The sequence below is a fragment of the Rhinatrema bivittatum genome, chromosome 14 (genome assembly GCF_901001135.1).
Source record: "Rhinatrema bivittatum chromosome 14, aRhiBiv1.1, whole genome shotgun sequence".
NCBI lineage: Eukaryota > Metazoa > Chordata > Amphibia > Gymnophiona > Rhinatrematidae > Rhinatrema > Rhinatrema bivittatum.
Genome location: NC_042628.1, coordinates 44,586,652 through 44,613,617, shown reverse-complemented (window position 1 = coordinate 44,613,617; position 26,966 = coordinate 44,586,652). Strand labels below are relative to the sequence as shown.

General features: G+C 45.5%; 1 protein-coding gene across 1 annotated transcript in view; it reads left to right on the top strand.

Annotated features, from left to right (window-relative positions):
* Nucleotides 1–26,966, top strand: part of CREBBP (CREB binding protein) — a 918,877-nt gene that overhangs the window by 156,795 nt on the left and 735,116 nt on the right. Inside the window, exon 4 of the mRNA XM_029576620.1 lies at nt 1,877–2,126. Coding sequence (XP_029432480.1) covers nt 1,877–2,126 — 250 coding nt within the window. The remainder of the gene's footprint in view (nt 1–1,876; nt 2,127–26,966) is intronic.

The following is a 26,966-nucleotide window of genomic DNA, read 5'->3' as shown; positions in this document are numbered from 1 at the left end:
AGCAGCCCTCAACTACTCACCCAGGACAAGGGATCTCTCCTACATCCTCTTCACTCCTCCCTTTACCTCATGGCAGGAGGATTGATTGAGTCACATACCAACACCTCAACATTCTCCTGTCCTCGAGACAACTGTCAGCCTGACTCACAATTACAACAAAAAGTGATCACGCTACGCTTCTTGGTGTTCAACAACAGGTATGGACCCGTTAACTTGCCCCCCTGAACGACTTCTCTCCTACCTTCATCTACTCTACAGTGAGGGCCTTGCTGTTCCCTACTACTTGTTCATTTACACACTATAGCGGCTTACCACATTCATCTCAATGGAGAACTCATTTTATGTCATAAGCTAGTCTCCAGATTCTTGAAAGGAGTAGTGCGCCCACGTCCACCTTTACAGAAACCACCGGTGCCGTGGGACGTCATTATGATCATTGATCACCTAACACTTCCACCCTTTGTACCATTAGACACTTCTCTCCTTCGATATCTCTCATGGAAAGTACTTCCACGGAAAGGTGATTTCGAGTTTCCACATCAACTAAACCATCTCCTTACCCACTTTCCATTCAAATCCTCATGCAAATGAGAATGAGACTAAGCTCCATACTTTGGACTATAAACGTGCGCTAGACAACCACAAACAGCGCACTTATTCACCTGACAGACCTTCACAGCTCTTTCTATCATTCAACCCAAACACTCAGGGACTTCCTGTAACAAAATGCGTTCGTTCTATGTGGATATCGAACTGTATTCAGTTTTGCCATCAACAACGATCGCAAACACTACCTACGAATCCAAAGACACACAGAGTGCGTACAATTGCAGCCCGATGGCCCATCTACATGAGGTTCCCATCATAGGCCTCTGTAAAGCGACAGTATAGTTATCGCTGCGCACTTTCACATCCCATTACTGTTTCGATAAACAAACTTAGCATGATGCATTAATAGGATGGACTGTCCTACAGAAGAGCACATGTTCCTCACATACACAGCCTTCATAGGAATTGTCCGCCTCAATCTCCCGTATTGAGCGAATATACCAAATCACACACATTAACAGCTCAATACGTCAGCTGGGGACTCCCATCCAGTATGGCTAATTCAGCTGCTTATTTACGTGAAAAGAGAAAGTTTGCTTACCGTAAACGGTGTTTTCCGTAGATAGCAGATGAATTAGCCATGCTGACCCGCTCGCCTCCCCGGACAGTTCAGCATACTTACCTTGCTTTGATACTGACTGAGGAGCCTGAGGTGATCCTGTCGGGATACAGGAGGGAGGGAGTACCTAGCTAAAAGATTTCCCAAGACTTTGAGAGCTCCGCCACCTAGTGGTATGGAGGACGTACCCAGACAGCATGGCTAATTCATCTGCTCTCTATGGTAAGCAAATTTGCTGCTCTTTATGGGTCCTGAGCTGTTGAATTCTATACTATAGGAGATGCATGAGATTACTGATTATAGATTGTTGGAAAAAAGGTTAAAGCTGCTTTTTATCTTTTTGCAGACTTTCAATAAATAGGTTACTTGATGATTTTATCATTCTGTTGAAGATTAAATAATTTTTATTAGTGTGTTACGCATATGTTTGTCCTAAATGGTTTAATTTGATGATCTGTGTTTTATGATTATAATCCTAGAGCTACATGTCCTAGATTGGGAGGAATATAAACATTTTTAAATAAAATAAAGGAAATGTTATACAGATCTGATAATTATGTAAAACAGAAATTTGAACAATACATTTCCAAAATCAATGGTGTATATACATGGTTTCAGTTTAATGTTTTCCAATTAAATGTTGTTAAAATTAGTACAGATCTTCCTATAAATTGAGCTATTCTTGAACTTAAATATTATTTCTTTCAGCCTCAGATGCAGACCCAGGTACAGCAGGTGGGTATTGGATCAACACAGTCAATTGGAACTGGACCCACTGCTGATCCAGAAAAACGCAAACTGATACAGCAGCAGCTGGTTCTACTGCTTCATGCTCATAAATGTCAGAGACGGGAACAAACAAATGGGGAGGTGAGGGACTGCTCGCTCCCCCACTGTCGAACCATGAAGAATGTCCTAAATCACATGACGCATTGTCAGGCTGGAAAAGCTTGTCAAGGTGAGTCAGTTATAAAACTATCAAACTATGATGATTGCAGTTATAATTATGAACACCAAGGAGAGATAGTCTGAAATTGGTGATGTTCAGAGTATGAGTACCTGCTCACAGCAGGAAGAAGTGGCCTTCTCTAAAATAATTGGTGATTTGCTAAAGGTAACCTATTTAATATTAATATTTAGAATGGTTGCATTCTAAATTATTTCATTCTAGTGTTTTAATTGTATTTTTAGATTATTTTTATTATGTTTATAGGTTTATTGGCAAGGTTCTGCCTTCTGAATTTTGTAATGTTGGATCATCCTCAGGGTAGCTTGCTACTCATAAAGTTTTGGAAGCTTAATTATAAAATATGTACACATTATATAACACAAATTTATTTTGGTTATTTTTTTTCTGTTGTGAGATGGTAAATCTGTTTTGTTTTTGTTTTAGTAAATTTAATATATGAACTAAAACAATCCATCTCTGGGTGGTATACAATTAAAGCAATCATAAAACCCAATCCCTAAAAAAAAAAGTCTGCCATCAAATTCCTCATCAAGCCTATGCAGAATGCAGTCTCTACCCACAATTCCACCTCCTATATTAAACATCCCCTAGTCATCTGCCCCTTAACATACAACAACCTCATCTTATTCATAGCCCACTCCTCAAACATTCATACAAATAATGTTATAATAATATTATCTGTTTGTTAAATACTATTGTTACTTTCACTGTTCCTTGTAATAATGTTCAATAGTTGATTGTTATTGTTCTATGTTCTATGTAAAAAACCCCAGTCTAACCTCCCAGACCAGGGCAACCTTTTCGTTACTTGTAAACCGGACTGATTTGTATTGCATACAGGAATTCCGGTATATAAAAAATTAAAAATAAATAAATAAATAAATCAACTCCCCTCTACTACCCATTCCTTAACACTGATCTCCAATTGCTGCTACAATTAGCCAGAATTTAAGCATTTTCCAGAATTTTAAATAATCAACTATTTGACATATTTTCAACGAATCTAGATCTGCAGACCTAAAATTTCTAGTAGGAACATAAGAAATAAAACATAAGAAAAACATAAGAAATAAAACATCATGATTACCATTGGTTTATTGTATTTGCTGTTATTTTGTTGGTATTTTTATTGATATATATCATGTCTATGTTATTTCAATTTCTCTGTAAAGCCTGTTGCTGAATTATTGTTTATTGTAAACCGAGGTGATGTTTTTAACGTGCCGCGGTATATAAAAAAATCACTAAATAAAATAAATAAATAAATTATCCCAGGACAAGCAGGATGCTAGTCCTCACATATGGGTGACGTCACTGGACGGAGCCCTATCATGGAAATCTTTGTCAAAGTTTCTAGAAACTTTTGACTGGCACACTGAGCCCACTGAGCATGCCCATCATGCCATAATTTCCTGATCCATAGGGGTCTCCCATCAGTCTTCATTTTTCCGTGCTGCTATTAGCCTCGCGGATAAGGAGCCCTGTGTGGTAAATTCACACTCAGAAAAAGTTTAACATTTTTTGGAAAAAGTTATCCCACAGTAGGGATCTCCCTTTTTTTCCACCACCGGTGAGTAAAATAATTTTTACGGTCGATACTGTTAACTAAATTTCCAGTCAGAAGGTCGTTGTCGGCTGTCTGGCCTTTGACATGGCTACCGGATTTAAAAAATGCCCGAATTGTACTCGCACTATGTCCATAACGGACCCGCACACTGAGAAACATGACATATCGACATGCCCGAAATGCGCTGAGATGACACCGAAGGGCAGGCGAGCTCATATGGAGAAGATGGAGCATCTTTTCCATCTTCAATTGCTGCCGTTGACTTCGTCTCCGGCTGGAGCGGCAAAAAAAATAAAAAATTGGTATTAAACTTGACGGTCATCCAGACGAAGCCGGTGACTGACCATCACCGACCCCTTCTCGGTCGTCCCTAAAGTCAACCTCGATAATTGAAAAAAAGAGCGCCGAGCATTGAATGAAACACCACCGTCGTCATCGAAGACCTCTGGATCCAGATTCTGACACGATGCCCTGAGTTCCTTCGATTCCTATCAAACCAACTCCTAAGAAACCTTGGATGGATGAGTCATTGATGCCTTGGAGGCCTATGACTCCCAGGCGATCCTCACCGACATCTGTGCTGGGTACCGTGCCACCACAGGGACCTGTGGGAGTGCCGGTTTCGCCCTCACTGCCACCCCCTATAGCTTCTCTGAATTCACCAGCTATAAGGGTGGAACTGGACAGATATATCCGCCAGGCGGTTTGAGATGCTATCCGAGAGCTACCTTCGATTCCAGCACCGGCGCCAATTCCACCTTCGATGCCGCTTCCATCGCCGGCTCTGAGTCCATCATCGATGCCAACACCTTTGCCGGCACCGATGCTGGATCTGTCTCTGGCGCCAATACTTGCCAGGTTGGAGACGCTTATCGGTGCCATACTGGTGCAGCCATTAGACGCTCTGATGCCACGACCCACAGATGAAGATATATCGAAGACTTTACCGATGCCTGAACCAACACCAGGTCCATCGGGAGTTTCTCATCCCAAACCTTCTTTCTCTCCATTATTCCCATCGAGGCCACCGATGAAACCATTGCCCTCGATACCATCTTTCCATCTTCCTTCGACTCCGTGTCGACCTTCCTTGGACACCTGGGATGATGCAGGCACCAATAATTCATCGAATAACGTCCTATCCGATCCCTTGCCTCCGGAGGAAGGGAGAAGGTCCCCTCCAGAGGACCTCTCTTTTTCTACTTTTGTTAAAGAGATGGCTGATGCCATCCCTTTCCAGTTAGTGATGGAGGAAGATACCAGACAAAAAAACTCTAGAAGTTTTTTACAATTTGTGGATCCACCGAAAGAAGTTCTTGCAATACAGGTGCATGAGGTGTTCGTGGACCCTCCAACACGGGTTATGGGAACACCCTTGTACCATAGCACCTGTCAATAAACGGACTGATGCCACCTATTTGGTACAGCACATTCCAGGTTTTCAGAAGCCTCAGCTTCCCCACCAATCTGTGGTGGTGGAATCAGCCCAAAATAAATCTAAAAGAATCAAGCCACATTTAACTACTCCTCCTGGGAAGGAGCACAGATTTTTAGACGCCATTGGATGAAAAATGTTCCAAGGCTCAATGCTGGTTTCCAGAATTGCGTCATACCAGCTTTATATGACACAATATCAGTGTAATCTATGGAAACAGCTGCGAGAACTATCTGACTCACTCACACAACAGTTCCAGGATTCTTTTACTAACATCATTTACAAAGGCCTGGAAGCTGGAAAGCATGAGGTCCAAGCAGCCTATGACTGTTTTTAAACATCATCCAGGATAGCTGCAACGGGTATTAGTGCTCGCAGATGGGCCTGGTTAAAGGCCTCAGATCTTGTATCAGAGATACAAGAAAAGCTTGCAGACCTCCCTTTGGTGACAAGGTACGTGAAGCTGTATCACAACTCAAGGAGCACTCGGAAACTCTGTCAGTTTTCCTTTGTTCCAGCAGAATCGCAGACCTCCTAGGAAAGAATAAAAAAAAGCCATATTACAGACCACAGAGATACTATCCCCCAGCACCCCATGGTAGGTCATCAAGGCCTGTGCAAAGAACCCAAGTCCGACAACCAAGAGCCCAGCCTCCACCCCAGACAGGCCTGGCCTCGGGGTTTTGAAATCTCGCCAGAGAACAGAAGCTTTTCCACCAATCCGACCCCCAACTCTACCTGTAGGTGGTTGAATAGCCTCTCAATCATATCTCACGGTTACCATGTGGACTTTCTAACTGTACTAAACGACACTCCACCCAGATCGTTTTGGACACTTAGAATCATTCCACGCTTCTACAAAAAGAATTGTCCATCCTTCTGAGAGCCAGGGCCATGGAACCAGTTCCCCGACCTCAGCAGAGCAGAGGATTCTATTCCTGATATTTCCTCATTCCAAAGAAAACAGGAGGCCTATGTCCCATATTAGACCCCCGGAAATTCAACAAATTCCTGCGGAAAGAAAAATTCAGAATGGTATCCTTAGGCGCCATGCTATCTTTACTTCAAGCGGGAGATTGGCTTTGTTCTCTGGATCTTCAAGACACTTACGCTCACATTCCAATATTCCCTCCTCATCGCAAGTATCTACGCTTTCTGGTGGGACATCAGCATTTCCAATACAAAGTTCTACCATTCAGGCTTGCCTCAGCGCCTCGAGTGTTCACAAAGTGCCTGGCGGTGGCAGCGGCCCAGTTAAGACAAGGAAAGTGTACATGTTTTTCCCTACCTGGATGACTGGCTTATCAGAAGCCAGTCAAGACAAGGAGCTCTCAACTCTATCAAGCTCACAATCAATTTACTCCATTCATTGGGATTCCTAATCAATTAACAGAAATCCCATTTCCTACCATCTCGCCTATTGCAATTCATCAGAGCAGAATTAAACACCATAACGTCAAGAGCTTTCCTTCCAAAAGACTGTGCAGAGATACTCTCCTCATTAGCGAAATCTATACGCACAAAGACACATGCGACAGTCCATCAGTTTCTAACTCTGCTCAGCCACATGACCTCCATAGTTCATGTCGCTCCTATGGCCAGATTAGCCATAAGGATCACTCAATGGACGTTGAGGGCACAGTGGATACAAGCCATTCAACCACTGTCATTTCCAATTCAAATAACTCAACAACTACATTCCTCTCTCCTCTGGTGGGTGAACACAGACAACTTGCTTACAGGCCTACCCTTCCAACAGCCAATTCCACAAGTAACTTTGACTACCGATGCGTCCACCTTAGGGTGGGGAGCGCACATATGAAATCTCCAAACTCCAGGTACTTGGACAAAGCTCGAAGCAACATTTCAAATCAATTTCCTAGAGCTTAGAGCTATATGTTATGCGCTACATGCGTTCAAGGACTGCCTTTCCCACAGACAGACAACACAGTAGCCATGTGGTACCTGAACAAGCAAGGAGGTACAAGCTCGTATCTCCTTTGTCAAGAAGCAGCACAAATTTGGGACTGGGCCCTGACAATTTCAGTGTTTCTCCGGCCCACTTACCTAGCAGGCATACACAACGTCATTGCAGACCGCCTCAGTCGTCAGTTCCAACCTCACGAGTGGTCCCTGGATCCCTTAGTAGCGACCAGGATATTTCAACATTGGGGTCAACCAACAGTGGACCTCTTTACATCCGAGCTGAATCGCAAAGTAGACAAATTCTGCTCACTATTCCATCAGACCAACAAGTTTGCCAGGGACGCCTTTGCTCGCCCCTGGAATTCAGGCCTTCTATACGCATATCCCCCAATACCGCTAATAACCAAAACTCTAGTGAAACTACAACAAGACAAAGGGTCAGTGATACTCATAGCCCCATATTGGCCTTGACAAGTGAGGTTTCCCATACTTCTCGACCTCTCGATCAGAGAACCAATTCGCCTGGGCACAGCTCCCACTCTCATAACGCAGGATCAGGGCAGGTTGCGCCATCCGAACCTTCAATCCCTATCTCGAACAGCCTGGATGTTGAAAGCTTGATCCTTCAACCACTCAATCTTTCAAATGTCTCTCCAGTGCTTGTAGCTTCATGTAAACCTTCCATATGAAAAAACTATCATTCTAAGTGGACAAGATTTACCACTTGGTGTGCACAGAAGGGTATTGACCCTATTTCCTGCCCATGTCATCTTTATTAGACTATCTTTGGCACCATTCAAACTCAGGTCTCCAGACCTCGTCAGTAAGGGTACATCTCAGTGCAATCTCGGCGTACCATAATACAATAGGGGATGTACCGAAATCAGTGCAACCCCTTGTTAGTAGATTTATGAGAGGTTTAATTCATCTTAAACCCCCTATACAACCACCAATTACAGAATGGGACCTCAATGTGGTACTAGCAAGGCTCATGCGTTCTCCTGTTGAACCCATGAATTCCTGCAATATTAAATTTCTTACATGGAAGTGTATATTCCTAATAGCCATTACATCTGCTAGAAGGGATAGTGAGTTAAAAGCACTTGTCACATACTCACCCTATACAAAATTCCTACATGATCGAGTGGTACTCCGTACACACCCAAAAATCTTTCCCAAGGTAGTTACGGAATTCCAATTGAATCAATCCATAGTCTTACCCACATTCTTCCCAAGACCTCACTCTCACGAAGAAGAGAATGTTTTGCATACCTTGGACTGTAAACGTGCACTTGCATATTACCTAGATCGCACTGCAGTCCATAGGAAGTCCACCCAATTCTTTGTTTCTTTTGATCCAAACAAACCGGGTAAAGCAGTGGGCAAGCAAACTCTCTCCAACTGGGTTGCAGATTGTATACAGTTCTGCTATGAAAAAGCAGGCCTTCCTCTCCAAGGGCGAGTAAAGGTGCACTCAGTAAGAGCAATGTCAACCTCAGTAGCACACTATCGTTCAGTGCCAATAGCTGACATATGTAAAGCAGCAACATAGAGTTCTCTTCACACCTTTGCATAATCCCAATCTGCTGTGATTTTAGGCTGCCTCATTTGTTTTTTCCAACAGTTCACCAGCTATTGTGCCTGTTGCACAAGGTGTTCTATGTTGGTCCACTACAAAATGATTCAGCCGTAGCTTGCTAATCACCCATATGTGAGGACTAGCATCCTGCTTGTCCTGGGATAAAGCAAAATTACTTATCTTATAATTGGTGTTATCCCAGGACAGCAGGATGTAGTCCTCACGAAAACCACCCGCCACTTTGTGGAGTTGGGTCCGATACGTTTTATTATTTTATTTTTGACTAAATCCTATTGCTACAAACGAGACTGAAGGGAGATCCCTGTGGATCAGGGAATTATGGCATGCTGGGCATGCTCAGTGGGCTCAGAGTGCCAGTTAAGTCAAAAGTTTCTAGAAACTTTGACAGAAAGTTTTCCGTGATAGGGCTCCATCCAGTGACGTCACCCATATGTGAGGACTACATCCTGCTGTCCTGTGATAACACCTATTACAAGGTACACAATTTTGCTTTTTCCTTAAATATCCAGGGTCTTGCTTGAGCAAAAATCTAAACACAATTTAAATTTAACTTGCTGAGCTACTGGCAGCCGGTGTAGCTTAATCAATTCAAGGGTGACATGATCACTGTGCTTAATCCTATCATCATTCATATTGCCATGTTCTGAATCAACTGGAGCCTTTTAAGAGCCTTTTCTATTACCGTCTGTAATAGTACCACAGATGTTCTGCCAGAGTGCTCCTCTTCATCTTTTAGTGCGCACAGCTTTCTGCTCGTTTTGATGGGTACAGCTTCTCTCTTGTATTACAGTGACGAGGCTTAGCTTTTGCTGTCCAAAATGCTACTTAGAGCCATGACAGCTGCTCCAGCTCTGTGGAACATAGGCTGTTCTCTGAAGTGCAGTGCTGTTTTGTGTGTGCGCTGCTGCACACAGGAGAAGAGGGTTTCACAGCTGCCATTTTGGTTTCCTCAGTGCTAATTGACTCCTAGATTAGTCCATGGTCATGGGTTTAAATGTCTACTAGCAGATGGAGACAGATGACATGCCTTTTCCTTTGACATTACCAGGTGATAGGATGGTGCAGCATAGACAAAAGCTGGTATTCTATACTCTGTCTCCAGCAGATAGTGGCACATTCAGCACTGGTGCAGTGTAACTTTCAGCACCCAGGTTTTGCGTTCAGCCTAACTTCTAGGGAAACATTTTTTTTTCTGGGTCTGTTTCTTAGTTGAGTGTTTTTGGGCCAGGCCCCTTGGTTGTATAAGGCTGAGTGAGCCCTGATATCTGACTCCCAAGTTCCTCTGGGGCCTGGTTGAGTTTTTGGGTACAACTGACTAGCTTGGGATTTTCTCATGGAGCGAGATTCTCTTTTGAGGGGCTCCTTCAAGAGATTTCTCTTTTCCTTCCCTCTTGTCTCTGTCTTTGGTCTTATCTGAATCTTTAGTAATGTTTAAAAAAAAAAAAAAAAAAGGGGGGGGGGGAATATAAAGGGAGAAAATGTAGGAAGAGGAGTAATTGAGAGAGCTGTTGGCTGGATGTGTTGAGTGGCTGGCTATATGTACATGGAAGGAGCTTTTTTTGGTCTCTTGTTCTTTTGGACCTAAGTCGCACCTTTGGACTTTGGGCTCTCCCCCCCCCCCCCCCCCCCCCCCCACCAGTAGTAGTTTTATACTGGAGCAGTTCAGGCCTTTCTTTGGTAGCAAATATTGTTTCTTTAGGCACTGTCGGGCCCATAGTCTCTGGTTGTCTCAGCAGGGCTGCTGGTGTGTGAATTCTTGTAGAGCTTTCTCTCTCTGTGGTGAGAAAAACAAGAAAAAATCAGAAATATTAAACAGATATTTCAGTTTGGTGTTACTGAGGAAGGCCTTGGAGGAGGACCACAGCTGACTAGCAAGAGTAAGGATGGACACGGGGTAGATACCATTCCATTTACAAAAGAGGGTGGAACTAGTGAAACAAAGTGGATAAGGCCATGGGCCCAGATGAAATACATCCCGGGATGCTAAGAGAGTTCAGAGAAGTTCTGGTAGGTCCATTAAAGAACCTGTTCAGTATATCCTTGGAGATGGGTGTGGTGCACAAGATTGAGAAATGGTAGCAAGGAGTAGGCTGGAAACTACAGGTCAATAAGTCCTACTTCGAGGGTGGCAAAATTTAATGTAGACTGCTGGAGGACGTGATAGTAAACAATGTATTTACAATCCAGTGTATTGCAGGATCCGAATTCATATGGTTTTTACTAAACAAAACTATTTGATTTTTTTGACAGGGTAACTAGAGAATAGAACAAGGGCAGGCACGTGATGTGGTTTGCTAGATTTTCCATTGAGAAGCAGGGCTGAGTTAGCCATGACATGTAGGTAACTTCATCTGACATAGTAACATAGTATTGATGGCATATAAAGAGCAAATGGTTCATCCAGTCTGTTCAGCAAGTTGATTATGGTAGCAACTAATGCTCCATGCATATTCCTCTCATGTCTTCTGTTAAGGGTAGTAATTGCTGCTCCATGCAGGTTATCCCATGTACCCCTTTCTTCATTGCCAACTTCTAGTCTCTAGGGGATCCCACAGTGTTTATCTGATGCCCTTTTGAACTCATTTACTGTTTTTTGTCCCCACCATCTTTGCCGAGAGGGCATTCCAGGTATCCAACACCATCTTCATGAAGAAATATTTTCTGATGATGGTTCTAGCAGATCCTGCTGGAGTTTCATTTCAAGACCCCTAGTTCTAGTGTCTCCTTTCCAGCAGAAAATGTTTGAAATTTGTGCATCATTAATACCTTTCAGGTATCTAAAGGTTTGTATCATATCTCCCCTGCACCTCCTCTGCACCAGGATATACATATTTAGATATTTCAGCCTCTCCTCATAACTCCTCAGATACAGACCCCATGCCATTTTGGTCACCTTTCTCTGGACTGCTTTCATCTAACATTTTTGAGATATGGTCTCCAGAACTGATCACAGTAATCCAGGTGAGGCCTCACCAAGAACCTTAGGCCTATCCTCATTGTTTAAGCAGTATATAAGAGTTTTAAAATAAATAAAACCTGTACCAAGGCATTATCATCTTTTTCTTATTGGTTATTCCTCTTTCTATGCAGACTAGTATCCTTCTTTCTTTACCTATTGCCTTGTCACGGTGCTTTGCTGCCTTCAGATTGCCAGACTCTTTTGCTCCAAGGTCCATCTCCTGGTCTGATCACATTAGTCTTTCGCCTCTTCTCCCCACAATCACATAACTGTTTTGGATTATTGTACCCCAGATGTATGATTCTGCACTTCTCGGCATTGAATCCCAGCTGCTAAATCTTTGAACAAGCTGTCTTAAATTGCTTTTCATTGTTTACTCCTTCATGTGTGCCCACTCTATTGCAGATCTTAGTGTCATCCGCAAAAAGACAAACTACTTTCTACCCCCCCCCCCCGCAATGTTGCTTACGAAGAAATTGAACAGAATCTGTCCCAAAACCAATCCTTGAGGCATTCCACATAACAGTATTCTCTCTTCAAAGTAAGTTTATTTTTCCATTACATTGACTCCTGTCAGTCGACCAATTTGTAATCCACTCCTCCACCTTGATACTCAGTCCCAAGCTTCTCATTTTATGCATGAGCCTGTTATGCGGGAACGTATCAGAAGCTTTGCTGAAATCTAAAGTAAATCACAACAAGCACTCTTCCTTGATCCTGTTCTCTAGATACCCTATCAAAAAAATCAGATTTGTTTGACAGGGCTTTCCATTGGCGAATCTATGCTGCAGTGGCGTAGCCACGGGTGGGCCTGGGTGGGCAGGTGCCCACCCAACTTAGACCCATGCCCACCCAACTGGCACCGGAACTGCAAGGCTGTCGCGGGATCCCATCCCCGCGACAGCGAACAAGAGAACCCACGCCTCGCGCGCCATCACGGCACACATGGGGAAGCAGTGCTGTGACCGTATGGCCAACCGGTCTTCCTGTTCGCTTCCGCTCCCCCCCCCCCCCCCAAGCAGGAAGTTCGGCAGGCAGTACGGCCCGACGCCCGAAGTTAGCAGGAGGCCGGTGGCAGCAGGAGAGGCAGCTGATCTTCCTGCTCTGGGGGAGAAAGCGGAAGCTGTGCACGTGCTTGAATGTGTATGTGTGGATGAGAATGGGAGTGTGTGTGGGTGAAAACTGGAGCCTGGGTGTGTATATGGGTGAGAATGGAAGCTTGAATATGTGGGTGAATGGGAGCTCGAATGTGTGTATGTGTGGTTGAGAATGGGAGCCTGGGTTTGTGGGTGGGTGAGAATGGGAGCTTGAATGTGTGTATATATGGGTGAGAATGAGAGCCTGGGTTTGTGTGGGTGGGTGAGAATGGAAGCTTGAATATGTGGATAAGAATGGGTGCTTGAATGTGTGTATGTGTGGGTGAGAATAGTACCTTAAATGTGTATATGTATGGATGAGAATGGGAGCTTGAATATGTGTGGGTGAGACTGGGAGCATGGGTTTGTGGGTGAGAATGGGAGTCTGGGTTTATGTGTGTGGGTGAGAATGGGTGCCTGGATGTGCGTCTGTGTGTGCATAAGAATATAAGCCTGGGGAGGGGTGAGAAAGTGAGAACTTGAATGTGAGCTTGTGGGGGGGGGGAGAGCATATGAGTGACAGCTTGAGTGTGTGAGAGGGAGTCTGTGAGAGAAAGCGTGTATGTGTATGTGTGTGTGTGTGTGTGTGGAAGGGAAGAAGACAGTAATAGAAGAAAGACACTGAAAAGGAATTAGGAAATGAGCTATAAGGGAAAAAATGGGAAAAAGAGACCAGGACCAACTGATTAGAAAAATACAAAGATCAGACAACAAAGGTAAAAATATATATCTATATTTTGAGATGTTAGCAATTTAAATATAAGCAACACAACCGCTCTCTCAGAATTTATGGACAGGTAGGAGCCGTGTATAAAATCGTAATAAGAAGGCTAAAGTACCACAAATCACCGTGAATTATGTTTGTATCATTAAGTAAACCTCATACTTAGGCGTAGATGTGAATGCTATGCTGCATAATTTGGCATTATTTATCAGTAAAAAAACAACTAGTAGACCTGCATGCCTACAGTCCACCCATGTTAACCTTGTGCCCACCCAAAAAATCAATTCTGGCTACGCCACTGCTATGCTGCCTCGGGTCCAACAATCCACTAGCTTGTAGATAGTTCCATTATCCTTTCCTTCAGCAGTGTCTCCATTAATTTTCCTACCACCGAGGTGAGACTGACCGGCCTGTAGTTTCCAGATTGCTTTATGCTACCACTTTTGTGAAGCAGGACCACTTCTGTTCTTCAGTTTTGCAGCACTGCTGTTTCCAGGGATCTATTGAACAGGTCTTTCAGCAGACCTGCCCGCACATCTTTGAGCTCACTTAGTATCTTGGAATGTACCTTGTCTGGCCCCATGGCCTTGTCCACCTTTTCCCTAGGTCATACCATCCATTCTCTTCTGTAAATGGAGTTGTTTACAGCCCATTCCCGTCCATGGTCTTCTCAACCAGCAATGATCTTCAAGGTCTTCCTAAGTGAACACTGAACTGATGTATTTGTGTAATATTTCTGTTATTTTTCTTTCTTTCTCCACATGTTGCTCTTTGTCACCTTTCAATTTTATTATACCACCAAGGGCCTTCTTCCTTTTTCTGATATATCTGAAAAATGTTTTGTCACCTCGATTTACTTCTTTGGTAATCCTTTCTTCCAAGCGACCTTTTGCTTTCCTGATTTTCTTTCCTCGTCCCCCTCAGCTTCACCATGTATTCTTCCCTGTGTTCCTCTTTTTGGGATGTGTTGTACTTCTTAAATGCTGTTCTTTTTGCCTTTGTAATAGCTCTTTTTAATTTGGCCCACTGTTGTTCCACCTCACACATTTTTCTCCCAGACTTATATATAGTTCTTACTCCAAGTACATGCCCATGTACTTGTATTTTTGAAATTCAAAATTTGGATCTTCATGTGACTTCTCTGTCCTGGCTGTGATAAGTAAACATAACATCTGATGATCATTACATTATAGACAGCTCTGTTTGTGAGCACTAGGTCAAGTATCACTCCCTTTCTTGTGGGCTGTACTACCATTTGTTTGAGCAGAGCCTCTTGAAGGGTATCCACTATTTCTCTATTTCTTGTAGATTCTGCAGTAGAGATCCTCCAATCCACATCCAGCAGATTAAAATCTCCAACAAGCAGCACTTCTCCTTTTCTTTCCCACCTTTTGGATGTCTTTAACCAGATAACTTTCCAGTTTTTCCTGTTTGAGCCAGTGTAAATGGAAGCAGCAACATCTTTTTTTTTTTTTTTTTTTTTTTTTTTTTAAGGATAGCTCATTATGCTTCTTTCCTCCCCTCATCCATTGCAATATCCAAATCTGCCTCCAACTTTAGGGCCTGCAGGTGTGGTATTTTATTGCCCAGACTATGAAAATCTGTGGTTATAGTTTTCCAGCTTTTCTCCAATGGTTTGCTGCTCGTCCTAGTCACTCTTTCTACTCCTTAGATTAAGCATGGAATATTGAGCTATTTGATTTTTTTTTCTCCCCTCACTTCCTATATTGCTTGGGGATGACATTCCAATTTCATTGGCCACCTTCTGCCACCCACATTTTCTAGTTTAAATGTCTGATGTATGAATGAATTTCTTGCTTAGGATCTTCTTTCCTGCCATTGACAAATGTGACCCATCCTTTTGGTATGGTCTTTTACTGCTCCATATATTATCCCAGCCTCCAATGTATCCAAATCCACTTTCTTTATGCCATGTTTTGAGCCATGCATTAAAATGTTCTATCTGGCTTATTCTTTTCCTTTCCATGAACAGGTAATATTTTAGAAAAGGCAATAATCTATATCATATGTCTAATCTCCTTCCTTAGATACTAGAAATCTTTCTGTATCGCTTGGATGCTGTTTCTAGAGAAGTCATTGGTTCCCAGATGGATGATCACATTGATATTAGTCTTTCTATAATTGCATTGATACTCTGATTTGCGGTTTTACCAGCTCAGAATTCTGAGAGCCATTTAACTAATGTCTCCCACTCAAAATGAGTTAAATGAGTTCCCAGATTAGTTCATCTGACCGTCTCCAGGAGAAGGAGCTTTCTTTTAAGAGGTTTGAAAACATTAAAGGGTTTTTGGTTACATTGGGTTTTATCTTCCTTTTCATACACCACATCATTTTCTTTTGCAGGAGCAGCTTAATTTTCCAGTGCAGAAAAGGCATTATGTAAGGGTATTATCGGGCAGAGTGAATGTCTTTGTCACAGGCCTTACTTTATCAGAGCTCACTGTAACCTATTTATTCTTGGATTTTTGACTCCTCTGTGGGAATGAGGATGGATATGCTGGATGTTGCTTAGTTGAGGAGATTGGGTCTATTTGGGTCACATTCTACCAGAGCCCACTGAAATTCATTTTTTCCGATGTTTCTGAATCCTCCGTGGTAGCTGGGCTTAGTATTCTGGATGCTGTGAGGTAGGGGAGCTCTTTTGAAGCCTAGACAACTCCTCTTCCAGATGAGTCTGTTCCTTTTTCATTGCAGATAGCTGGAGGCAAATTGGACAACCCTTAAGTCTCCAAATGGTATACCTTCAGACATAAGCACCACAATTGTAACACTGAATAGGAGACAATCTGATAAGTGACAGTGAGGAAATTTGTATAGTGTTAATGTGACTTACTTACAAGGGGATGGATTTTTACATAAGTCTAAGTTCTTGGGAGAAGTATTTAAAACATTTTTTTTTCTAAAGGCAGATGGGAGGGAATAAATAACTCTTGTAGGTAAAATCCCTTTAATGTCTCCCTGTAAAACACAGAGAATTTAAAATAGACTAGCAAAACATTCTTAAGCTGTTAACACCTAGGAAAAAAATGAAAAATTGTCAGTATTCAAGCAACTTAGCTGACGGTGTTAAACAGACCCATCTCCCAGAGCTTAGTAAAATCTTATTTTTGTTTATTAAAATATATTAATAATCTAAGCTGCAGCACTAGGCGATATACAAAAAAACATTCATAATCTAAAATACAAATGAATATATAGCTACCTTATGAGATGTCTAAGTGCATCAGACATAGTCTTCCTTATAATGACACAGTATTTCAGGAAATGAATTCCAGAATGTGGGATCAGCTATTGAAAAGGCAAAGTCTCTAGTATGAGGAAGCTGTGCCTGCCGAACAGATGGTATATCCATTAAATTCCTCTGAATTGGTATCAAAGATTGCATAGAGTGATATAGTCTCAAAAGAGCATTTGCCTAAGGTGAAGTGTTGAGATTCGTTTGTAGACCACCATCTTGTATTGGATTCTGTAATGCAGCGTCAGCCAGTATAGCCGTGTTAATACTGGAGTGATAAGTTTTCTATGGCTTCTACCTGAAATTAGGCGTACTGCCGAATTTTGAAGTAACTGTAGAGGTCTCAGAGAAGAACTAGGAAGTCCAACAAATAGCATTACAAATTTCAAAAGGCAGTAGTATTGATTCTTGAACTACATGTTGGAAGTCAGTGTAATCCAGCAAATATTTTAGACCACAAAGAACATGCAATGTGAAGAACCCTGCATGGATAATGCACTTGATGTGATATTGAAAGGACAGATTAGAGTCTATCAAAATTCCAAGGCTCTTCACACAAGGGAAGAGTGGAAAACTTACATTATCAAATATGATGAAAGATGGTTGGTTCTTAGCGTATGGCTGCTGAATTAAAATGAATTCAGACTTTGCAATATTTAAAGCCAGTTTGTTATGGAATAACCATGGTTTCACAGTGGGGAGGCAAATTCCAAGTAACATATTTGTGTTAGATGAGGTGGATTGAACATGAATAAAATACTGTATCGGGCCGATACAGTAAAAAATGCGGGAGAGTGGGCGCTCGGTGTTGAGTGCCCGCTTTCTTGATGCATGCCCAGGCACCTCTCCTAGGTGCACGATTCTGTATGTAAATGAGATGGTGCGCTAATAACGAGGAGCTAGGGACAATAGCGTGTCCCTAGCGCCTCCTTATTAGCAGTAGAAGTGGCTGTCAGTGGGTCCGACAATCGATGCTCTATTTTACCGGTGTCTGTCTCGAACCCACTGACACCCACTGGTTAGGAAAACGGATGCCAGTAAAATTGAGTTTCCATTTTTCTAACCCGCTGACCGGCGAGCAGATTTAAAAAAACATATTTTTTTTTTTTAGCTTTGGTTCCTCCAACTTAATATTGCTAAGATATTAAGTCGGAGGGTGTATAGAAAAGCAGTATTTTCTGCTTTTCTGTACCCTTTATTTATTTATTTATTTAAAATGTTTGTATGCCGACATTCGTTTAGCAAACATCACATCAGTTTCCATGTAACATAAACTGGCCAACAGGGCTTTACAATGAAACTGATAAGAGAACTGGGTAGTGGGAAGAAGAGGGAAAACGGATGGAAAATACTGTACAAATATATAAGCGTAATAAAATGGTTAAATATAAGCAATGAAAAATTATATACAAGTATTATATACTTGTATATAATGAAAAATTATATACAAGTAAATTATTTACAATAAAAAGTTCTGGGGAGGAGTTTGGAGGGGGAAAGGGGGAATAGGTGGTATGCTTGGGGGGCGAGGAGAGGGGCAGGTGGAGGGGTGTGGGAGAAAGGAGTAACAAGCAGGGGGGTTCATGTGTAGGCTCGTGTGAAAAGCCAAGTCTTGAGATTTTGTCTAAATTTTTTGGCGCAGGTCTCATGGCGTAGGTGGGTGGGAATAGAGTTCCATAGGGAGGGTCCAGCTAGGGACAGCGCACGTTGTTTGGTGGTTGTTAGGTGGTAAAGTTTGGGAGATGGAGTGTGAATATTTGCTGTGTAGGGTGTTCTAGTAGGTCTGGAGGAGAAACGGATGTGTAAACTGTCTGAGAACCAGAGCATGTCAGGATTGTGGACGGCTTTATGTATGAGGGTGAGAGTTTTAAACTGGATTCTGGCAGTGATGGGAAGCCAATGAAGTTGAGAACAGGTGTGATGTGTTCTTTTCTACGGGAGCCGGTTAATACACGTGCAGCTGCATTTTGAAGTAGCTGAAGGGGGGCAAGGCTGTTCTTCGGGAGACCTAGGAGCAAAGCGTTTGAGTAGTCTATTTTGGATAATATAAGGGCTTGTAGGGCAGTTCTAAAGTCGTTAAAATGCAGGAGGGGTTTAAGTTTTTTGAGAGTGTGTAGCTTGTAGTAACAGTCTTTGATGGTGGAGGAGATACATTTCTGAAGGCTGAATTGGGGGTCAAGGGTGACACCTAGGTCTCTTACAGTTTGGGAGAATGTAGGGAGAGAGAGGGGGTGAATTGGCTGCAAGTGTAGGTAAAGAATTGATGGATTGAGGAGAGATGATCATGAGTTCAGTTTTATTGGGGTTTAGGGCTAGGTTGAGCTGAGTGAGGAGACAGTTGATGGATGTGAGGGCACTATCCCATCTTTTTAGGGCATTGGAGATGGAATCGGAAATAGGTATAAGAACCTGTACGTCATCTGCGTAGACAAAGTGTGGAAGATTGAAATTTAAGAGCAGCTGGCAAAGGGAGAGGAGGTATATGTTAAAGAGGGTGGATGATAATGAGGAGCCTTGAGGTACGCCCCTTGTGATGTCGATTGGTTCGGATTCATGGTTTTCTATTTTTACCTTGAATTGTCTGTCACTTATGTATGATTTGAACCAGCGTAGTGGAGTCCCAGAGATGCCAATGTCAGCTAGTCTGTCGAGTAGAATAGAATGGTTGATAGTATCGAAAGCTGCTGAGATGTCTAATAGAGCTAGGATGAATGTGTGACCTTTGTCAAAGCCTCTAATGACGAAGTCAGTGAGGGAGAGAAGAAGTGTTTCAGTGCTGATACGCTTTCTAAAGCCGTGTTGTGATGGATAGAGTATTTGGTGTTGGTCTAAGTAGTTTGAGAGTTGGTATTAACAGTTTTTTCAAGGATTTTGGCGACGAATGGAAGGTTGGAGATAGGGCGGTAGTTGGACAGGTCGGAAGGGTCAAGTTTAGGTTTCTTAAGAATAGGTTTGACAACGGCTAATTTAAGCTGTGTAGGAACATCCCCAGTGGAAATGGAAGTGTTGATGATATCAGCTAGAGGTAGGGAAATGCTGTCAGGGATGGTCAAGAGCATTTTGGAGGGGATCAAATCATAGGGATGGGTAGAGGGGCACATTTTCTTAAGTATAGCAGAGATTTCAGAGGGGGAAGTGTTTTTGAATGTGTCCATTTTGAAGTCAGTGACTTTTGGGGTAGAATTGGTCGGTGGGGGCACATGGGGAAAGCGGGAGGCGATAGTGGCGACCTTGTTGTGGAAATATTGGGCGAGTTGGTTGCATTTGGTGTTAGGGTCCTCGCATGGTGAAGTCGTTGGGAATGTCTTGGTGAGGTTTGAGATAAGAGAGAACAGGGCTCTCGGGTTGAATTGAAAGTCGTGAATTTTGGAGGCGTAGTGGTCACGTTTGGCTATGAGGGTGTTAGTCCTGTAGTTGTGTAGTAAGGTTTTGTATTTGGAAAGTTGCTTGGCAGAGGGGTCTTTGCGCCATATTTTTTCTTGGGTTCTGAGATTGTGTTATTGTAGTTTTAGTTCAGGGGTGTACCAGGGTTGCTTAGTTTTTGTGGAGGGCTGGATCTCTTTGGTTATTAAAGGGCAGAGTTTGTTGGCTGTATCTTTAGTGATATGGTTCCATGTGGTTATGGCCGTTTGGGAGTCTGAGAGGTCTAGGTTTTTGAGGTTGTCAGAGAGGGTGTCGTCAAGGTCATCTCTAGGACAGGCTCTCCTGTATTGAATTGTAGTTTTCCTAGCATGTAGCAGATGGACTCAAAACAAATGGGTATAGTGTGTTCGTGCTAGCAGTTGGAGACTGATCTGACGTCAGCACGGGTACATATACCCCCACAGGAAGTGAAGCAATTCAGTAATTTCCGTCTCCAAAGCAGTTTGGAGCTACCCACGCTCGCTGAGCGTGTTTTCCAAATTCTATCGACTAAATTCTTAGAAGAAATCTACTGAAGACGAGCCCCGCACTCCTGTGGTGATACCAGGCGGTCACTCACCCAGTTGAGTTTCCCGAGCTGACTTCCGTGGTCCCTCGGAGGTTGGAGCCTCGGTCCGGTGGCTGGTTCGTAGCAGGGACCCAGCCCCCGAGTGAGAAGGGCGTGGCTTGGCCCCCGAGCGGTTCGGGCGCGGCCTAGAGGCAGCCTCGGTCCCGGTGTGGACTTGGCCCCCGAGCGGTTCGGGCGCGACCTAGAGGCAGCGGGTGCACTACCTTAAGCGCGGCGGCAAAGGTATTCCCCTTTCCCCCCCGCAGCCGGAGATTGCCCGGGTCGCAGCCGGGAAGCGCCGAAGACAAGGTAAGGCGTACATCTTTACTTGGTCTCCGAGGAAGTGTGGATTAACTGGGCCTGCCTACGAGGCCGCCCGCCTGGGAGGTCGCCATTTTTTGCCTGCCTACTTCTCTTTTCTAAATTGAGCGCTTTGTGCTTGCTGAACGCACGTTGTGAGCGCACGCGATAGGCGCACGTTGTGAGCGCACGCGATAGGCGCACGTTTTTGGCGCACGCTACTAGGATACGCGCACATATGCTAAGACGCCTGATTATAGGCGCACATTATAAGACACCCGCTATAGATGCACGTTTATATAAAACGCCCGTTCATAGGTGCACTGTTCTGCGCCTGTGTTAGGCGCACATTGTAGGACGACATCGCATTTGAGGCAAATGGAGCGTAAGAAGGCCTCTGCGTCTGCAGAGCTGGCACCCCCAGAATCAAGCATGAACGCTCTAAGCCTCTGCTCAGCATGCAGTCTTAGAGCCACTCAGAGCGAGGAAGCAGACTCCCTATGTGCCCAATGTGAGGAAGCCATGGCAGTCCCAGGACAGGACCGATCCCAGCCCAGCGGTTCCTTAGAGAACACTCCGGACTTAGCAGGCCGTGGCGAGCAGCCAGGGAATCCGAGAGAACTGGTATCCCTGCGGCCAGATCTGGCTTCGCTTTCCTGGGTGGAATTGTTTAAGGGGATTCACGCCTTTGTCCAGATGCAGTCTGCTCCTCGGATGGGTCTTTCCGTCCCGGTTGATCCGGTCCCTGGACCCTCGAGACCTAGGCGCAGCCATTCCCCACCCGACAGCCCCAATCAGGGGGATTCGGATTATTCACAGGTAAGTGAGGAACCCCCCGAAGAGAATGAACTTCCCTCGGAGATAGAACCATATCGGACCCTGAGATGCTTCTTTCGGAGAGAAGATCTGCCGGGCCTGGTCTCATAATGCTTATCGGAGCTGGCCATTCCAGGCCAGGACCCCCCAGGGGTCCCTATACAGAACCCTCTGCTAGAGGGCCTGCGCCAAACGGCTCACCACTTTCCCCTCCTACAAGCAGCACAGCAGCTAATCGAGCTGGAATGGAAGGCACCGGAGGCCTCATTCAAAGGGGGTAGGGCCTTGTCTGGCATGTACCCTCTAGATCCGACAGCCAAGGAACTGCTGGCGTGCCCCAGGGTAGACGCCATAATCAACGCCATTGTGAAACGCACCACCATTCCGGTGGAGGGGGGAGCGGCTCTCAAGGATGCGCATGACCGACGCATGGACACCATTCTGAAACAAGCTTTTGAGGTAGCAGCCATGTCCCTTCGAATCGCGACCTGCTGCACCGTGGTGACGCGCCTTTGTTTATCACAGGCAAGAAATAACACCCCGGGAGAAGACATGGAATCGGCTCTCGCATTTCTCACAGATGCAGCCTCCGACCTCGTCCGTACGACAGCCAAGGGAGTGTCTTCTGGTTGCCACAGCCAGAAGACAGCTTTGGCTACGCAATTGGGTGGCCTACTTGTCCTCCAAGACTCGACTCACAAGAATGCCCTTTAAGGGTTCCCTACTGTTCGGCAGCGACCTTGAGAATTGGGCTACTAAATGGGGTGCTTCTCCATTACCTCGTCTACCAGAAGACAGGTCAAGGAGGAGCCAGCGTTCTGTTTCTAGACCATCCAGAGGTAGAAACTCGCAGCGCTTCAACCCTTACCGGTCTCACTATCAGGCACCTCGTTCTCAGGCCAGGAATCAGCCCTTTCGGGCTAAGCACACAAAGAAGAGAACCGGCCCGGGTTCTGGCCCCGGCCGTAACCCACAATGACAATCAGCCGACCCATCCGAGGGTAGCAGCCATAGGGGGCAGGCTAACCCTCTTCTACCGCAGGTGGGTCGAGATCACTTCGGACCAGTGGGTCCTCGCCATCATCCGGGAAGGATATTACCTGGATTTCTTTCGGCTCCCGCCGAACAAGTTTGTGGAATCTCCTTGTTCGCCACTCAAGGCAGTGGCACTAGAGGTGACCTTACAGAGGCTCCTGGCCCTAAAAGCCATAATCCCAGTACCTGCGGAAGAGGTACTTTCTGGGCATTATTCCATTTATTTCATAGTGCCCAAGAAGGAGGGCACCTTCAGGCCCGTCCTGGACCTCAAGTCAGTCAACCGACACCTACGGGTCACCAGCTTTCGCATGGAAACTCTACGGTCTGTCAAGAATTCAGTACAGCCAGGTGAGTTTCTCATCTCCCTATATCTGTCAGAAGCCTACCTGCATATCCCAATTCATCAGGATCATCAGCGCTATCTACGCTTCAAAGTCCTGAATCAGCACTTCCAGTTCCGGGCCTTACCCTTCGGGTTAGCCACCGCGCCGAGGATCTTTACCACAGTAACAGTTGTAGTGGCAGCGGCACTCAGGAAGGAAGGAATCCTAGTCCATCCCTACCTGGACGATTGGCTGATCAAGGCAAAGTCACTGGAAGAGAGTCACCGGGCAACCAACAGAGTTATAACTGTTCTGGAAAGCCTAGGATGGGTAGTCAACATAAAGAAGAGTTCCCTACAGCCATCCCAGTTGCTGGAATACCTAGGGGTCCAATTCGACACCCAAGAAGACAAGGTCAGCCTGACCTCCAAGAGAAAGTCAAAACTCCGGACTCATCTGCAGGTCTTGCTGAGCGCCAGCCGGCCCACAGCTCGAGATTATCTCCAAGTCCTCGGCCTCATGGCATCCACCCTGGAGGTGGTGCCATGGGCGCGGGCTCATATGAGACCATTGCAAAGCGCCCTTCTATCTCGATGGAGTCCATGATCACAGGACTACACCATACGCCTGCCTCTACCAGCCAGAGTGCGGAATCAACTACGCTGGTGGTTATGGCCCGGCCACTTGAGCCGGGGGTCAAGAATGTCCTCCCCAACCTGGATTCTGCTCACCACAGATGCCAGCCTGAACGGATGGGGAGCGCACTGCGAGGAGCTCACCGCCCAAGGACGGTGGACCAGAGAAGAGTCAAGATGGAATATCAACCGACTAGAGGCACGGGCAGTCAGGCTAGCGTGCCTGCGATTTGCCCACAGACTTCGCAACAGAGCGGTCAGAGTGATGTCAGACAACGCCACCACAGTGGCATACATCAATCGACAGGGCGGCACCAGAAGCCAACAGGTGTCCCTAGAAATAACTCCCCTGATGATTTGGGCAGAGGCCAATCTTCAGGACATCTCCGCCGTACACATCGCCGGGAAGGACAACACTGCAGCAGACTTCCTCAGCAGAGAAAGTCTAAACCCGGGAGAATGGCAGCTGTCACCCACAGCTTTTCAGATAATTGTGGATCACTGGGGGACGCCAGCCATGGACCTATTAGCAGACAGGTCCAATGCTCAAGTTCCCAGATATTTCAGCCGCAGGCGGGATCCCCAAGCTCTGGATCGATGCCCTGGTACAGCCGTGGCCTCAGGGGATCCTACTATATGCATTTCCTCCATGGCCCCTGTTGGGCGCCATTGTTCACAGGATTCAGCGACACAGAGGTCTAGTTCTTCTACTAGCCCCGGACTGGCCAAGAAGACCCTGGTACGCAGACATGAGAAGACTACTGGCAGGGAATCCTCTACCTCTGCCTCCAGACCGGGACCTGCTACGGCAAGGCCCCATCCTCCACGAGGATCCAGCTCAATTCTTTCTTACGGTCTGGCCATTGAGAGGGCTAGACTGAAGAAAAGAGGATACTCAGAGCCGGTGATAGATACACTCCTCCGAGCGCGCAAGTTCTCCACTTCACTAACATATATCAGGATCTGGAGAATCTTTGAAGCCTGGTGCGATTCTCACAGCACCAATTCGCATACCGCACAGATTCCTATCATTTTGGGACTTCCTACAAGATGGACTTCAGAATGGTCTCTCCCTCAGCTCCATCAAGGTACAGGTAGCAGCGCTGTCTTGCTACGGTCCCAGACGTGACGGCAAATCCATTGCCCAGCACCCAGACGTTTCACGCTTCCTGAAAGGAGTTAAACACATTCGCCCGCCACTGAAGTGGCCAGTGCCCTTGTGGAACCTTATCCTGGTATTGGAATTTCTAGCGGGATCAGCCTTCAGGCCCCTTCGAGGCCTGTCGCTCCGTTTGTTAACCTTGAAGATGGTTTTCTTGCTGGCTGTGTGTTCAGCACGCCGCATCTCAGAGCTACAAGCACTATCCTGTCGTGATCCATTTCTTAGAATCACTCCAGAGGCTATCCATCTCTGTACAGTTCCTTCCTTTTTACCCAAAGTGGTCTCCCACTTTCACCTCAACCAAACCATATCCTTGCCTACCACAGAAGGTTTGAAGAAATCGGAAGAAGGTCGAATACTACGTCATCTCGACATCGGCAGACTGCTGTCCAGATATCTGGAAATGTCAGAAGCGGTACGAAAGACGGACCACCTGTTCGTCCTGCACAGCGAGAAGAAGCAAGGGGAAGCGGCCTCACGGCCGACCATCGCCCGCTGGATTAAAGAAGCTATCAAGGCAGCCTACGTAGAGGCAGGAAAACCACCACCTCTACAGGTCAAGGCTCATTCTACCAGAGCACAATCAGCCTCTTGGGCAGAAGCTAAGCTGCTGTCGCCTGCAGAGATATGCAAAGCGGCAACGTGGTCCTCCCTCCATACCTTCTCCAGATTCTACCGTCTGGACGTTCAGGCCAGGGAGGACACAGCATTTGCGAGGGCAATCCTAAACTGTCCTCGGGCAGCCTCCCGCCCAGTCTGGGAGTAGCTTTTGTACATCCCATTTGTTTTGAGTCCATCTGCTACACGCTAGGAAACGTTAAGATTACTTACCTGGTAATCTCCTTTTCCTTAGTGTATGCAGATGGACTCAGCATCCCGCCCGGCTGCCGGTATACATGGGGATTCGCTGACTCACGGTAAGCCATGTTTTGCTTATGATAGGGCTTCCACCCTGTCGGGTGTCGACGCCTTCCGGTTGAGAACACTGGCGGTCTCCAGCTACCATCAATTGGTCAGGGTAATCCTGTTGATTAATCGATCGGTCAGTACACATATGGCTATAACAGCTTTTGCAAGGAAGATTACTGAATTGCTTCACTTCCTGTGGGGGTATATGTACCCGTGCTGACGTCAGATCCGTCTCCAACTGCTAGCACGAGCACACTATACCCATTTGTTTTGAGTCCATCTGCATACACTAAGGAAAAGGAGATTACCAGGTAAGTAATCTTAATATTTTGTGTTAGGTTGGCTGGTGATGTTTTTGATTGTGCATGAGGTTTTAATAAGAAAGTGGTCTGACCAGGGAACGGGAGTGTATGTGGTGAGTTGTGGGAGGAGGTGGGAGTTCATGAAGATAAGGTCGAGGGAGTGTCCAGCTTTGTGTGTGGGGCTAGAAATGATTTGATGGAGGTCCATCGCTTTAAGAGCTGAGAGGAAGGTTTGACAGCTGTGAGAGAGTGGGAGTACGTCAATGTGGAGGTTGAAGTCTCCAAGGACTATGGCGGGTATGTCTCTGGTGATTGTGAAGGCTCACCGCCCGTGCTGCCCTGGGTGCCGCTCCGCTGCCTCCGGTTCAGGCCCCTCGCGAGTCCTGGATATCCCTGGAGTCCCTCAGTCTCACAGGACTCCCTGGGTTCAGGTCTCCGCCGGCCCTGGTTTTGCTGGGCCTCTGGGTTCTCTTTGTATGGCGTGGGGTTGAAGCAGTCCCCCAACCCCCAAAGATAACACAGAGAGAGAGAGAGGTTCCTCAAAGCATTTTTATAAAGCAGAGTAGCTGAATCTGTTACATTGGCTCCGTCCCCTCAGGAGCTGAACAAATGACCCTGCCCCCGCTCTCCAGCAGTCTAACCCCTTAACACAGGTGCTGGATTAAAGGTACTGTTTGAGCCCCCCGGCTCTCCAGTTCACCAGCAAACCCCCTTAACGCATGTGCTGGATTAAAGGTACTGTTTGAGCCCCCCTGGCTCTCCAGTCCACC